Source organism: Cyclopterus lumpus, chromosome 24 (assembly GCF_009769545.1).
Source record: "Cyclopterus lumpus isolate fCycLum1 chromosome 24, fCycLum1.pri, whole genome shotgun sequence".
Taxonomy (NCBI): Eukaryota; Metazoa; Chordata; class Actinopteri; order Perciformes; family Cyclopteridae; genus Cyclopterus; species Cyclopterus lumpus.
Genome location: NC_046989.1, coordinates 19,726,195 through 19,740,000, shown reverse-complemented (window position 1 = coordinate 19,740,000; position 13,806 = coordinate 19,726,195). Strand labels below are relative to the sequence as shown.

Genomic DNA, 13,806 nt, shown 5'->3' with positions numbered 1-13,806 from the left:
TTTGTATAGCCCAATATCACAAATTACAAATTTGCCTCAGAGGGCTTTACAATCTGTACACATACGACATCCCTGTCCCAGGACCTAGATCTGACTTAAGTGGCTCTGATTCCCAGAGAACAAGAGCAGAGAGACAACCTTGCAAACTTGCAAAGAAAGAATGTGCAATAATATTTTTTTACAGGGTCGGCATGGATTTTTTTTTTTTTAAAGGATGATTTCCAATTGTTGTGAGAATACTATATCTGTGAGTCATCTGTTGCAAAATCCTTTTCAGTTCACAGCACAAACTGAGAAGGAAGTGCGATTCAGACAGCACGCGGCATTAACGAAACATATGCAGTCACAAATGTATAAAAAGAAAGAAACATAATGTAAGGAAGTTTACATTCCAGCCATCATGCAGCTTAAGCCTCAGCCGTTTAGCACAATATCATGGAGGTTATGTTGTCATGAAGTAGAATCTAATACACGCTTCTTGTTTTTTAATAGTGTCAGCTGTAAACAAAGCCAGGCAGGGAAAGCCCTTTTACCTTTGAGCTTACGTTAGCCCAGTTAGCTAGCTAGCTGGGCAAATCGCCAAATACTGAAATCCAATATCTTATACTTATATCATAGAACTGACAAAAATGACTTGGATCTAGAAGTCTCCACTATTTGTCAATGAGACAATCTCACCTTCAGACAGAATCTGAATCTGACGCACACAATGTAAACAGGACGGAGTCGGACAAAGAAACTTTGCAACTCCCAGAGAATGACTGCTGTCCTGCCCACTGGAGACTGGAGACAATATAAAAACACACTCTGATGGAACAGTCATGTGCTGAAGAGGGGTCTCAGTGTTACAACACCATTCATGACTCAACGGTACTACAAATACAGACTGGTCTGACAGGGGTATTAGCTGTAGCTATATAAATAGTGACAGCCCTGCACAATTAGCTAATTATCATGACTTAATTAGGATGGGTGGAATGCATTGTCAAAGTTGTGTGCATACTATTAATTGATCATGTGCATGAGTGTGACTGGGGAGGGTAAATAGTACGCAAACCAATTAAATAGTGTCTGAGAAAACCAAGGGTGTGAGATTCAGGTGGAACATGGTGCTAATCCAACAGTGAACACTGCATTTGTTCTTAAAAGAAATGAAGACAGTATTATTTCAGTATCTTTATGCCATCCTTTTGTTGAGCACCCATGAGACATTGTGCAGTACTGAGGATGCTGTCATTAAAGTCATATACATGAAATCCTATTTGGTTAAGTTTGAATTATTTTGCTAAACTTCATGGCATACAATAAATGCCATGAAGTCTTAATAAATTACAGGACTCAACTGACTGTGCGATGCAAAATATGCAATAATTTATATTTGAAATGTCATCATGACAACACATGAAATGTGATGTTCATTCAAATGAGTTTAATAAAGTTGAAAGGAAAATAACAACACAGAGTGCTATTCTAAAGATTGTAGATTGTGAAGTATATCTGACAGCTGTGGAAGCTGCACTGAAAATCTTAGACTTGAACATTTGATTTCAGCAAACTATACTTTCTAAATGTAGTCCATTGCCATACAGTGTGACTTCCTAGTTAAATGTATATATATATATATATATATATATATATATATATATATATATATATATACAGGGAGAAGTTATTCTCTCTGCATATATAATATTTCAGTTACAGAATTTTCCTTAGAAGCCTTATTTGTCATTGATCCATATATATTTATAAACACACACACACACACACACACTATTGTTTATAAGTATTAATCAAACCTGAGGCATGTAAAGCCTCTTTATCTGGTGGTTTCACATTAGACTCTCACAGCGGGGCTCCAGCCACCGGAGTTTTTTTTCCCTTAACTTTTGTCCCTTCGTGTTGCCATCCCCTCTGACGTCACTTTAGTGCGACAAGTAACAATGGTAAGTGAGCAAGCAGTTTTCTCTCCGGCTCGTATTTTTATTTTTCTAAACTGCTTTCTTCGTTAGTACAACATTGCTCATAGTGCTTGACACGTCACCATGCGTGCTGCCATGTAGCTAGAGGTGTTTTTAGGTCTTCTTTGTAAAATCACAACAGAATTAGAAGTAGGTTAGCGCCTACTAGCCGAAAGCTAACGTTAGCTACATTAGTTTGTCTCTCGTTTGACAGCAGTCGTTGTCCTAGCTGTATCTGGCACAGTCATTCATGTTAGAAATGTAGCCTTTTTCGAAATTTGTGATGTTATATCGTTGATGACAATGTTAAAGGTCTCTCCAGTATTACACGGTAGCGTGTTGAATGTAGCAGATGTGTTAACGGCGCAGTAAGCTAACGTCAAGTTAACTGTAAACAGCTCAGCTAATGAGCCATTTAGAAAGGGACAGATCGAGCGTTCTCTTTAAAGGTCACAATGCACTGATACATGCGTGTCCTCTCAGCGTTATTCACCTATGTCTGATATTATTTTAGGGACAAAGCCAGAGTGGAGGCCACGGTCCGGGAGGAGGCAAGAAGGATGACAAGGTGAGAATGACACAGCTTCTGTTGCTATTGTCGGAACTTGTTATATGAGCCAAATAATCTTCTGATCGAAACTAACGCGTTCATTAATGGCACTGAAATTCTTTTTACGGATTTAACTGATATTTAGGATGGTTTTAAATCTCAATTAGAGCTCCAGTGTGTGTGATTAAAAATTCAAGTAATTGCCTGATATGTATCTACTCAATATTGTACTCTGGGATTTTTTTTGTTTTGCTTCAACTCTTTTTCTTTCTCTCCCCTCACTATCTGATACACATGCTGTTTGCTAAACAATGTGGACCAGTGTAGACCACTGTCTTTATTCTCAACTGGATGTGAAAAGTTTTTAAAAGCTTCTGTACTAAATGTAGGCAAATATCCTGATGAGCAGGTGGCACCTTGCAAGGTAGCCCCTGTCATAAGTGTATGAATGGATGTAAATGGGTGAATGATGACATCTAGTGTAAAAGGGCGCTATACACGTATATTCTTTATCATATCCTGTAGGGATGTTTGTGCCAAGGTAACATACTATATTTAAACACTGTACATGATGATTCTAGTTATTACATTTTATGACACGTCCTCCCACTTTGTCCCAATCTAAGGATAAGAAGAAAAAGTATGAGCCTCCAATTCCCACCAGAGTCGGCAAGAGAAAGAAGAAGACAAAGGGACCAGATGCTGCCAGTAAACTACCATTAGGTATGAAAGTGAAATTGATATTTAGTAAATTGTATCAACTGTCCTTATTTTGGCATTATTGAATAAAAATACGACAAACTGATGTAAATGATGAGGGGGCAAAAGCATGACAATGGCAGCGGTTTGTGAAACAATTTATTTGTGGTTCGATACAACTTTCAATTCAGTTTATTTTGTAAAGCCCAAAATTACAAATTATCCTCAGAGGGCTTTACAATCTATACACATACGACATCCCTGTCCCAGGACCTCAGGAAAAAATGGAAGAAACCTTCAGGAGAGCAACAGAGGAGGATCCCTCTCCCTGGATGGACAGAAGCAATAGATGTCATGTGTACAGATAAACAGCGTTACAGAAATGTATGAATAATTAGTAGTCGGCATGGACCACGATCCAGATTTCCAAAATCCATGAAACAGAAAGGGGTATAGAGGAGGGGGGCGCATCATCGGGGCCATGGCAGGAGGCCGGCCCACCAGGAGTCATCTCGAAAGAGGCCAGGGCCAATAGGCCAGGTCTAGGCCAGAGGCTGGATGCAGGAAGCAGGGGCCAGGACCAGCTTCAGACACAGCCAGTTCCAATGGACCCTATGACTGGTGTTTGTTTCAGTTTTTAATGTACACTTTACATGTGCTGGCCTGTGTTTGTCTTCCAGTCACCCCTCACACTCAATGCCGTCTGAAGCTGCTGAAGCAGGAGCGGATCAAAGACTACCTATTGATGGAGGAGGAGTTCATCAGAAACCAGGAGCAGATGAAGCCTCTGGAAGAGAAACAGGAGGTCAGTCCTTGTGACACGTGGTGAACTTACTTTTGCGCTGTTATATTTCGGTAAAATGTATGAACAATAGTCCTGTTCTTTTTAATATACATACAATGTATTTAACTTTGGTCAAACTAGAACATTACAGAACAGACCAAATCTTAACATTTTTCTTATATCATAATCTTGGTCCTATCTTTTTTGCAGGAGGAAAGGTCAAAGGTGGACGACCTGCGGGGGACCCCCATGTCTGTCGGCACTCTGGAGGAAATCATCGATGACAACCACGCCATCGTTTCCACCTCAGTGGGATCAGAGCACTACGTCAGCATCCTGTCCTTTGTGGATAAGGATCTGCTAGAACCAGGCTGCTCTGTCCTGCTCAACCACAAGGTAATATTTAGTAAGAATCCTTATTCAAGTTTACCTTTTTTAAATGATGTACATTTTATGAAGATAACATTTTTAAAGAGTAGGATTCAAGTAATAATTACAGTTACTTAACTACCCAACGATGACACTGCTCTACTATTCATCAATCTAGGGTCAACAAGTATCTGACATTTCCCTAAACAGTTTAAAGAACACTTTTATAATCTCTGCCACCTCCTACCACTTCAATACAATTCACAGTTGTCTTGTGTTTGTGTGTCACTTGCAGGTTCATGCTGTGATTGGTGTGCTGATGGATGACACTGATCCCTTGGTGACGGTGATGAAGGTAGAGAAGGCCCCACAAGAAACCTACGCTGACATTGGCGGACTGGACAATCAGATCCAGGAGATCAAGGTACAGGAAATATCGCTTGTGGCTGGTCCACATCTCAGAACAGATTCTCTCCAACCACTTTTAGGGCATGCATCATTCCTCTGCTCCCCATGTGCATTACTAGTTCTCTAAACACAAATATTGACCACAGTATGGTTGATGCTTTTTAGAGCTTTCACTGTGACCCGTTTCCATCAAAAAGAAGGTTGAATTGTTGATGTATATAACATCTTTTCCTTGGGCACTGAGGTTGATGGTGCAGTTTCTGTTGTGTTTGATAGGAGTCAGTGGAGCTGCCTCTCACACATCCAGAGTATTATGAGGAGATGGGCATAAAGCCTCCCAAAGGTGTCATCCTATATGGACCTCCCGGCACAGGTGAGTGCTTCATTAAACATGTGAACAGTGGCTCCTCAGAAAAAAAACAAGAAAATCGGATGCAAAGATGTAACATCTTATTAATATACTTTACCTTCCACCCAGTTAATTGTACCCCCTTAATGAAGCACTGATAATATTTCACTAATATGTGGTACCTCAGTCTATTTTTACATATCTGCATGTATAGCTTAACCTTCAAGATATTCAATTAAGTCATTTTCAAGTGAAATTGAGAAAGTGTATTTACCCCAGATTGATTTCACTGGCAAATTCCATTTGGCCATTGGGGACATTTTTGAAAGGGCACCACAGCAGGGAAGGTGAGAGACTGTCACCAGCCTCTCAGTAATGCCCTACAGCACAGGTGAAATGATTCAAAACACCTTCAGCAATTGTAAAAAGAGCTTATTAGCAGGGGGTTTCAATAAAGCAGTACAATAAGCCCTGAGCCTCTGTGATGGTCTCTGTTGAACTCAACCTTTGTCAAAGTGTACTCCATATTAAAAAAGTATTTTTTTACAAATCAAATCCTCACTGAACAAATTAGTTAAAATATAGAGTAAGTCAAGTACACTTCAGATGGGTGAAGGGTCATTTATATCGAACTGTGTAGTTACACATAATCACTGTTACAAATGGAGTACTATAGAAACACAGTTTAATTCCCACACAAAGGCAAGTGGATGAATCATTTGTAAAGGCTTACACTTTGTGTATGTGTTTTGTTATTGTTGAGAAGAGAACAATATTCTCAGAGATAACGTGTATTTCTTATCTGCACTCATTTAGCCTTCAGCTAGTCATAGCACCACGCCAGTCTGCTTCCTCGTGATGTCACATGAGGTGTTGTGTTAATGATATCCTGTAGTGTGCCATTATTTCCAAATATTGCAGTGTGTGCATGTTGCGATTAGAGAAGATTGTCCTTATGTGTGGGATGCAAGGCGATTAAAAAAAAAAAAAAAACCTATAGTCTTTATTTAGTGCTGCTGGTGTACTCTGCATTGTTGTACATTGTTATCACCTTTTTATGAAGCTAGTTTATAAAATGACCAAATATATAATATTGCTCTTTATTTTAGTCAAGGGTACACAATAGATGCTCATCACTTATGATGGGTGTGTGATATTTTTATACATGTATTCATTACTGATCCTTTTAAATATCTCTACAATCCAACCTTGGTGTGCTGTTCTACTCTACCAATAACTATTATTGGATGTTAGGCAGCTTGAACATAAACCTGTAGGGAACAAGGTCTCAGCTGTTACCCACTAAAATGTCTCTTTCCCTTGTTAGTGCTACAGTGATGTAGTTTTTGTATTCTCATGCTAAAAGTAAACTTGAAAATGTGACACTGAATGTATGTCATGGTTTGCACGTACCAGGTAAGACGCTGCTCGCCAAGGCCGTAGCCAATCAGACATCGGCCACCTTCCTGCGTGTCGTTGGCTCAGAGCTGATCCAGAAGTACTTGGGAGATGGGCCCAAGCTAGTCCGAGAGCTCTTCAGGGTAGCAGAGGAGCATGCGCCCTCCATTGTCTTCATCGACGAGATTGATGCCATCGGCACTAAGAGGTACACAGACTTTTTAGTAGACGTTTAGTTTTTAGTAGACAAACTTTAGATACTGAGAGCAGCAGAGCAGTAATGATGTATGTCACCTTTTGTGTTAGTCTGAGGTGGATGATATAGTGTTGGATTAGTACGTGTGATAACTAGCTACGCCTTGATATATTACAGCTTTATATTTATCTATGCATAACACCACATTGAAGGAGGATGGATAAACAGGAAGATTAAGTTTGTTTTTCAGGTGGGCATGATGTAATGCTGCAGCTGTAGCTTTGGAGTCTTGAGTATTTGAGGATAAATTCTGAAGAAGAAAGTGTATTTCCTGTCTGTGTTGTGTAGGTATGACTCCAACTCTGGTGGGGAGAGGGAGATCCAGAGGACCATGCTGGAGCTGCTTAATCAGTTGGATGGGTTTGACTCCCGAGGAGACGTGAAAGTTATCATGGCCACCAATCGGATAGAAACCCTGGATCCAGCCCTCATCAGACCTGGTGAGTAGGCGTCTGATTGGATCTGATTCTGCCTGTATTTGTCACTGACCGTCTGCCTGGTTGAAGCTAATGCTTCATGTGTTAGAGCTGCACTCTCTCTCCTGACCACCAGGGGGCGACTCCTCTGGTTGTATAGAAGTCTATCCTTCATGTGTTAGAGCTGCATTCTCTCTACTGACCACCAGAGGGCGACTCCTCTGGTTGTATAGAAGTCTATGCTTCATGTGTTGAAGATGTATCAGACAGACGCATGTTAAATGGGTTAAGTCAGTATAAGGACAACGTTCTTCGTTTTAAATACTGAAGAGTATTTAAGTTTTACTCTTGATGATTTACTCTTGATTGCTAATTTAAAAAATATATATTTATATATTAATTTGATTAAAATGGCAGTTATTTATTGATTACTTTAGGCTTGCACAGATCGACTGTTAACAAGATGGTCAGCTGATCATTGATCAGATCTACTTTTAAAATGCTTTACTGTAAAGGTAAAGTGTGAGCAGAATCATCATAGGCAACAGATTTTCCTTAATTGTTTTGTATAATGATTAATATTTTATGAATAGGTTGATAGCACTGCTATGTGTATTCATCAAATTGTTTTGAGTAAGTTATTGGCATTAGTCTACTGAATGAAATGTTAAAACTTCTGAAATTTGCAGAACTGTAAAAAGTTGTTCATAGCAGATGATCGGCAGTTCGATTGTTGAAGTGTCCTTGGGCAAGATACTGAACCCCAAACGGCTCTGGAAGGCTTGAGTGTGTAAATGTGTGATTGGCTGGGTGGATTCTGAGTGTACAGTGGTCTGAAGACCACAAGGCTCTCTATAAATGTCCATTTACCAGTTTGTGACGGGGTTTCCTTCTCCTCTCCTCAGGGAGGATCGACCGTAAGATCGAGTTTCCTCTGCCGGACGAGAAGACCAAGAGGAGGATCTTCCAGATCCACACCAGCCGCATGACAGTAGCCGATGACGTCACCCTCGATGACCTCATCCTGGCAAAGGATGACCTATCAGGAGCAGACATTAAGGTAAGAGCGAGGTTTTCTCTCGTATTACAGCAGGTGGATCCAACAGATATCAGAAAGAATCCTTCAAAAAACGGGTAGACAAATAAGACGAGCCATCTTCCAACCACAGCCAACACGTACATAAACTGCATGATGGCGAGGGTTAATGGCTCCAGTGAGTTTTTCTTTTTGTGGTCTTTAAGAATACTCAGATTTAACATAGAAGTACATCAAGCAGCATGGGTTTTGTAAGGGGGGGGGTCCGATCAAGGTGCGTCTTGACACTGGAGATGTGTTCTGTCAGTTTTGTTCATTTGCTGCGTGATTCCGTGGCCACGTATTGATTTAGTGAGTTCAGGTCTTGGAAGCGAGCCAGTTCACAGTCGAGATGAGGGAAAGCCACAAGGGCTGCTTTTCTACATTATTATTGTATCGACCCTATACGTTAGTTGTGTTAATCCTCAATGTGCTCTACATTTAACGCTTTACTTCTCACTGACTCGACTATCTCACCCAGTACTTATCCTGTGGTCAGTTTGAATCCTGTCTGTCATTCTTTGAAGTTGTCATAATGGGATACAAGTAGAGTAAAAAACACCTTCAGCTATTTCTAGTTTATTAATAAGAAATATATAGAACTATGAAGCACGGAAGCGGTCTGTCTGGATATGTTGGTGTGTCCTTCACATATCTCAACAAGCGTCCGTCTGATCTACTTCACGCTTGGCAGGTCTGTGGCTGTAGACCCAAGGGGAGTGCTGTGTCGAGTTATGTGCACTTTGGACACTCGACACGCTCAATATTAATAAACAAGTGAATAGCACTCTGTAGAGCAGCAGCTGACACGCTCATTGGCTGCAGTTCACTTCTGCTGCTGGATGAAGGGGAGACTAAACTACAACCTAAGACAAGCATGTGAGCAGCAGAGCAGATGGTCTCCTCTGGCTCCAGCACACCATGAGTGACCACTACGTTGGATTGTTTCATACCGTCATAAAACATTTCCAATAATTCCAGACAGAGTTTTGTTTCCAAAATTCGCTATTTTGTTCTTATCTGACGAAATATTCAGCTTCAATCCACATTTGTTGGTGTTTAGCCTTGAAAAAACATTTTCAATGTGATCCAAACACAAAGGAGGCCCGGTAGCAACAGGCCGGTCCAGCAGAACCCAAACCATGCCCCGGTAGCAACAGGCCGGTCCAGCAGAACCCAAACCATTCCCCGGTAGCAACAGGCCGGTCCAGCAGAACCCAAACCATGCCCCCGTAGCAACAGGCCGGTCCAGCAGAACCCAAACCATGCCCCGGTAGCAACAGGCCGGTCCAGCAGAACCCAAACCATGCCCCGGTAGCAACAGGCCGGTCCAGCAGAACTCAGACTGACACATTACAGTTCCAATGCATGCGTTTGTGTAACCGGTCTTTTTCTTTTACACATGTATAAAAGCCGAAATCCAGCGTGGACTCTTTAGTAGGGATGAACGAGTCTTAAAGTAACTAAATGACGACAAATAATTTGTTTGTTTATTCCCCCCCATCAACACGGTGGCGATTGAGTGTGCAACTGAAGGAGGACGTCAAGTCCCAAAACACTTATTGGTTTGGATAGTTTGGAGAGAGAAGGCAGCAGTCGTTAGAACGCACTCGCTTGTGGTGACAGAGCGTCATCATTAATAATCCTGTTATTGGTGATGGTGTTTTATATTAAACCCAGAATGTAAAACAGCACTTTAATGCACTAAATGGGTCGAGTTGTGATGGATAATATTGCTGTATGCAATAAAGATGTTGACTGTTCTAAAAACAAAACAATTAGATGGTCACAAGAGACTTGTCTTATTTTATCTTTTGTATATTTATTATTGCTCTTTAATAATGAAGCAAAGGTATCTCTTACTCAATGGATGGACTAATGCTGGAACACTGTGGTCTTTTGGTTCATCTCCTCTCCCTGTGTCCTCCAGGCCATCTGCACAGAAGCCGGCCTCATGGCTCTGCGTGAGCGCCGCATGAAAGTCACCAACGAAGATTTCAAGAAGTCCAAGGAGAACGTCCTGTACAAGAAGCAGGAGGGCACGCCGGAGGGGCTCTACCTCTAACCTCCACCCGTCAATGTTTCTCTCACCCCTTCTCTTATCTATCGCCGCGTGAAAGACGGCAGGCAGCCGTCGAGTTGTCTGTCTCCCCCAGAGAGAGTTTTGATATATTTTGTGCATGTCATGTCTGGCCTATCCCAATCTCCTGTTACCGTTACGTGAATAAAAGGACTAAAAATGCTCGTGGCGTGTTAGTCGTTTTGTTTCATCCATTTCATTTTCTGGAGTTCATCGCTGTGCTGTAATGTCTTGCGATCATTAATCACATGGATCATTTGATTGGTTGAGGCTCTGCGTGTGTCGGTGTCACAAATGGAATCGATCGTAACAATATGCAAACTTACTTCGAGAGCTCAGAGACGAGACGCAAGCCTGACAGAATTACCAGCCCCCCTCCTTTAAAGAAACATCGCTAATTACTGGAGTCCCACACACTTGGTGGCACGTATTTAAATCTCTGGGAGACGACCTGAAATAAGACAGACCACCATTTTACTCTGACCTTGCCATCAGGAGCAGCACAGTGTCTTTGCAATAATGCTCACTCTATAATGTGTAAATGGACTTTTGGTTTCTGTATATGGTCGCACGTCTGGCAGAGTGTGTTCCGTTACTCCAGCGCGGTGAAGTCCATCCAGCTCCGCTGCCGTGCGGAGAGAAGCGCTGATTTAAGTCTTCTTGAACTCGGTGCTCAGCAGAAAGCGGCCCCCGTGCAGCAGGCATCGCACCGCTTGGCACGGCCGTCTCCGGAGCCACTGCTGCAGCCCCCCACCTTGGAAACACTCCTTATTAAATCAGTCACGCATTTCAACTGCAGCTCATACGTCGGAGCGCATTCAGCAAGTAGAAGAAGGGAAAACCTTTAAATCAAGCGTGGCGAGTTGGGCCAGAGAGTCTGGGAGGGGTACAAGAAGAGGGGGGGGGGTGTTGTACGGAGGCTCAGACACTGATGGAGGAGGATACGGCAGGGCTGAACATGAAATGTCACATCCACATTATCGCCCACTCATCGTGTGTACTCTATTTGATATGTCTTGTTTCCATGATCATAATAATAATAAATGTTGTTTGTATAGCGCCTTAAAAGGTACTCGAGGCACTTTACATGGTAATGACAAACAATAGAAGCAAAGTGAGTGATGGAGATTGTCTGATGGGGGGGAGAGTTCCAGAGGGAGGGGGCAGCAATGGAGAAGGCCCTGTCCCCCCCCCAGGTCCGATGCTTAGACGGGGGGTAAGGAGGTTGGAGTCTGCAGTTCTGAGGTTGTGGGTGCAGGAGGTCAGAAAGGTATGAAGGGCTTCAGGGTTGTGAAGGGATGTATTGTAGTTGGGTGGATGTGCCTTACAGGATGCTGTCGCAGTCGTCCAGTCGAGAGGTGATGAAGACGAGGATGAGTGTTTCTGCAGCTGAAGAGGAGAGGGAGGGGGAGGGGCGTAGACGGGCAACGTTTTTAAGATGAAAGAAGGCGTTTTTTGTGATGTGCTAGACACATCACTCACACTTCAAAGGTGAGGGTTGGATCAAAGATGACGCCGAGGTTACAGATGTGTGTGGAAGCAGGACCAGAGGTGAGTGACTGCTCATCCTCTCGGCTCTGCGAAGCTGCCAGGAGGGACCGCCGTCAAACAGAGAACCGTGTGTGTACTCGTGAGTGAGGTGGTGACCGGGGGACGCGAAGCAGCAAGACAAATATCTAACTCTGCTTATGCAATGTCTCATTTCTCCTGTTAAACGGGGAACAAAACACCAGCAACCTGATTGGTTCCAGGAGAGAAACACATGAAATGTCTCCTCTTAGGGTCCCTTGCCCCGATGAGAGGCCGCACGCCGTCTCGATGGACTGCAGAGATCTGCCACACTGTGGCGCTGGACTGTTCACGGAGGCCACTAAACAAGTTCGTATGGGGCATGAAGGTGTTCCTCTTTCCTCGGGGGATCCACACGAGCTACGATGTGATGGAGGACATGCACACGCACGTGAAACAGGCCACAAAGTCACGCCTGTCATATAAACGGCAGCACTGCAGCACAGTCAAATATGCAATCTACAAACAATAAAGAGCAATGTTCCTCCCTCTGATATTTGTGTTTTAATGAACTAAAACAAAGGTCATGGTTGTTGTATTTGTCAACAAGGTTGCACAACGAAATTCAGATACTAGTTCCGTTTTGCTACATAAGAAAAACAAAACATAAATCATGTCTTATTTCACAAGGGATTTTCTGATGAATACTAATGATTCTGCTGAATGGCCCACTGTGGGACATTAAGACCGAAACGACGCTTCGAGGGGGGAGGGGGGGGCACTAAAGCACACATTGCAGTGAACTATAGACCCGTGTGTGTGTGTGTGTGTGTGTGTGTGCGCGCGTGCGTACTGGGCCCACGCTGCATAGAACACATCCGTGTCTCTATGTGGCGTTCGGCGTCTCCTCCGTCCACGTTTACCGCCCGGCTGCTGTAAACCGCCGCTCGTGACTTCTCCACTTTGTCCGCTAGGTGGCGCTCGTGTCGGGTCCACGCTCACACAACCACAGCGGACTGTGGAGCGTTGGTCCGTTTGTGGATTAAGACGATGAAACGAACCGCTCTGCCGAATTCTGCGTGGTCATTCTGCCTCCCTCGTTGCGGAAGCAGACATGTTGGCTGAAGTTAATGACACAACGAGCCCGCTTTGGTGGTGAAATGTAACGCACGCCAGTTGTGTGCCGCTTAAACACGAAGGCACCGAACCCGCCACGCTTTATCGTTAATCCCACGGAGCCCTACCACACTTTGTAGGAGCCAATAGTAAGGCTGCGCACTTCCCATGTCGAGCCTATCAAACATTTAGCCCGCACCAATGGAAACCTGTCGCATTCACCCGTCTCCACCAAACAAATCTGAATAATTACACGCCATGATCAATCGTTGGAAACGCGACGCTGGATGGTGCGTTGGTTTTTACGTTTCCTGTATTTATATTTATTATATTTCCGTCAAGTGCCACTGCCTGGTGCAATGCAGGTCCCGTGTAGCCAATCAAAGCGGCCGACACATGGAGTTACATATTGCAGGTCTGCAGCGGCCAATCAGAAACGCCATCGCAAACCGCCACGGCAAATTCTCCAGTGTAACCGGGCTGCTTCATACACTAGTGGTATCCTTCCGCGCCTGAAAACTAGTGCCCTATGATGGTGTAATAATCTAACGCTCTTTGGAGTAATTATAAGACAGATTGATGGATGGAAGCTAATGCGCCTTTTGGGATTTAATTGTTGATCAGTGAAGTTCATTATTAAATAAATTCTGTGAAGTTGAGAGGCCTGACTCATACGCTCCAATTTAAAGACACAGCCTGCTTTTTTCAAGCCGAGGAGTTTGGTTACCACGTTCAGAATTGTGATACAATTATAAAGTAATTATTAAGAAATTGGCCTCTAGTGGATTAATATATATTAGACTCTTGGACTTCATGTTGGAGCCATAATAGCCATT

General features: G+C 43.1%; 1 protein-coding gene and 1 long non-coding RNA gene across 2 annotated transcripts; one reads left to right on the top strand and one right to left on the bottom strand.

The window, feature by feature from the left end:
- The first annotated feature begins 1,894 nt into the window (after positions 1-1,894).
- psmc1b (proteasome 26S subunit, ATPase 1b) lies at positions 1,895-10,507 on the top strand. Its single transcript, XM_034527267.1, has 11 exons — positions 1,895-1,946; positions 2,476-2,529; positions 3,138-3,234; positions 3,891-4,015; positions 4,205-4,390; positions 4,659-4,787; positions 5,048-5,144; positions 6,537-6,726; positions 7,063-7,214; positions 8,096-8,250; positions 10,196-10,507. Exons 1-11 carry the CDS (start codon positions 1,944-1,946, stop codon positions 10,328-10,330), a joined length of 1,323 nt encoding a protein of 440 aa, XP_034383158.1. The 5' UTR covers positions 1,895-1,943; the 3' UTR covers positions 10,331-10,507.
- Positions 9,668-13,325, bottom strand: LOC117727168. Its single transcript, XR_004609023.1, has 2 exons — positions 12,708-13,325; positions 9,668-11,734 (listed from the first exon to the last, which is right to left on the bottom strand). It is a non-coding gene; the product is annotated as an uncharacterized LOC117727168 (long non-coding RNA).
- Positions 13,326-13,806: the final 481 nt, after the last annotated feature.

Excerpts from the sequence above, each read along its gene's own strand:
- psmc1b (XM_034527267.1), top strand. Across the intron at positions 4,788-5,047 it reads ATCAGATCCAGGAGATCAAG|GAGTCAGTGGAGCTGCCTCT; the intron begins GTACAGGAAATA and ends TGTGTTTGATAG. Across the intron at positions 6,727-7,062 it reads GATGCCATCGGCACTAAGAG|GTATGACTCCAACTCTGGTG; the intron begins GTACACAGACTT and ends TGTGTTGTGTAG.